At 35.3% G+C, this 595-nt stretch overlaps 1 protein-coding gene across 1 annotated transcript in view; it reads left to right on the plus strand.

Moving 5' to 3' along the window:
* The window catches only part of LOC103582852 (transmembrane protein 245-like), a gene marked incomplete at its 5' end in the record, with an annotated part of 11,760 nt that overhangs the window by 2,111 nt on the left and 9,054 nt on the right, over positions 1 to 595 (plus strand). Inside the window, one exon of the mRNA XM_008564329.1 lies at positions 393 to 494. Coding sequence (XP_008562551.1) covers positions 393 to 494 — 102 coding nt within the window. The remainder of the gene's footprint in view (positions 1 to 392; positions 495 to 595) is intronic.

The following is a 595-nucleotide window of genomic DNA, read 5'->3' on the forward strand; positions in this document are numbered from 1 at the left end:
GACAAAAAAGGAGAAAATCAAGTCAGGCCCCATGACTTAGGATCTGTAGTCAATTCTGTTCATTTTGGGTCAGATGGGTGGTTTGAGTTTGGGATGGTCTTAAACTCTGTTTAGAACGGATTCCATTTCTCAGAAGATTAAGCCCATTAAATGTAGGCTGGCACATATCCCATCCTTTAGACCAAGGGCCTCTGAGAGCAGGGATGAACTTAATTCGAGAAACCCTGAATTGAGCATCCGATGGCCTTTTTATTTCTTTTTAAAATTTTCTCTGTGAAATAATTTTGTAATATACATATATACCAAATTGTTCTGTCTACAAAACTGAGTCTTTTATAAATAAGTAGTAGGTTTTTATTTCACTAAAAATATTAATTCTTAATAATTTGCAGCATCCCTGGCTGGCTCATGGAGAATTCCAGTATTCCTGGTTATTGTTTTCCTGATGTCTGTGGGCACTCTCTATGAAAAACAGAATGGAAAAGAGTCTTCTGGTAAGAAATAGGGCACTCTATTAATATTATTCTTGAAGTATTTTGGAGAGTAGCTTTATAGGAAATGCTATGTTGAAATAGCTTTGAATCTATTTAACAAC

This window comes from Galeopterus variegatus, unplaced genomic scaffold, assembly GCF_000696425.1.
Source record: "Galeopterus variegatus unplaced genomic scaffold, G_variegatus-3.0.2 Scaffold18177, whole genome shotgun sequence".
Classification (NCBI taxonomy): Eukaryota; Metazoa; Chordata; class Mammalia; order Dermoptera; family Cynocephalidae; genus Galeopterus; species Galeopterus variegatus.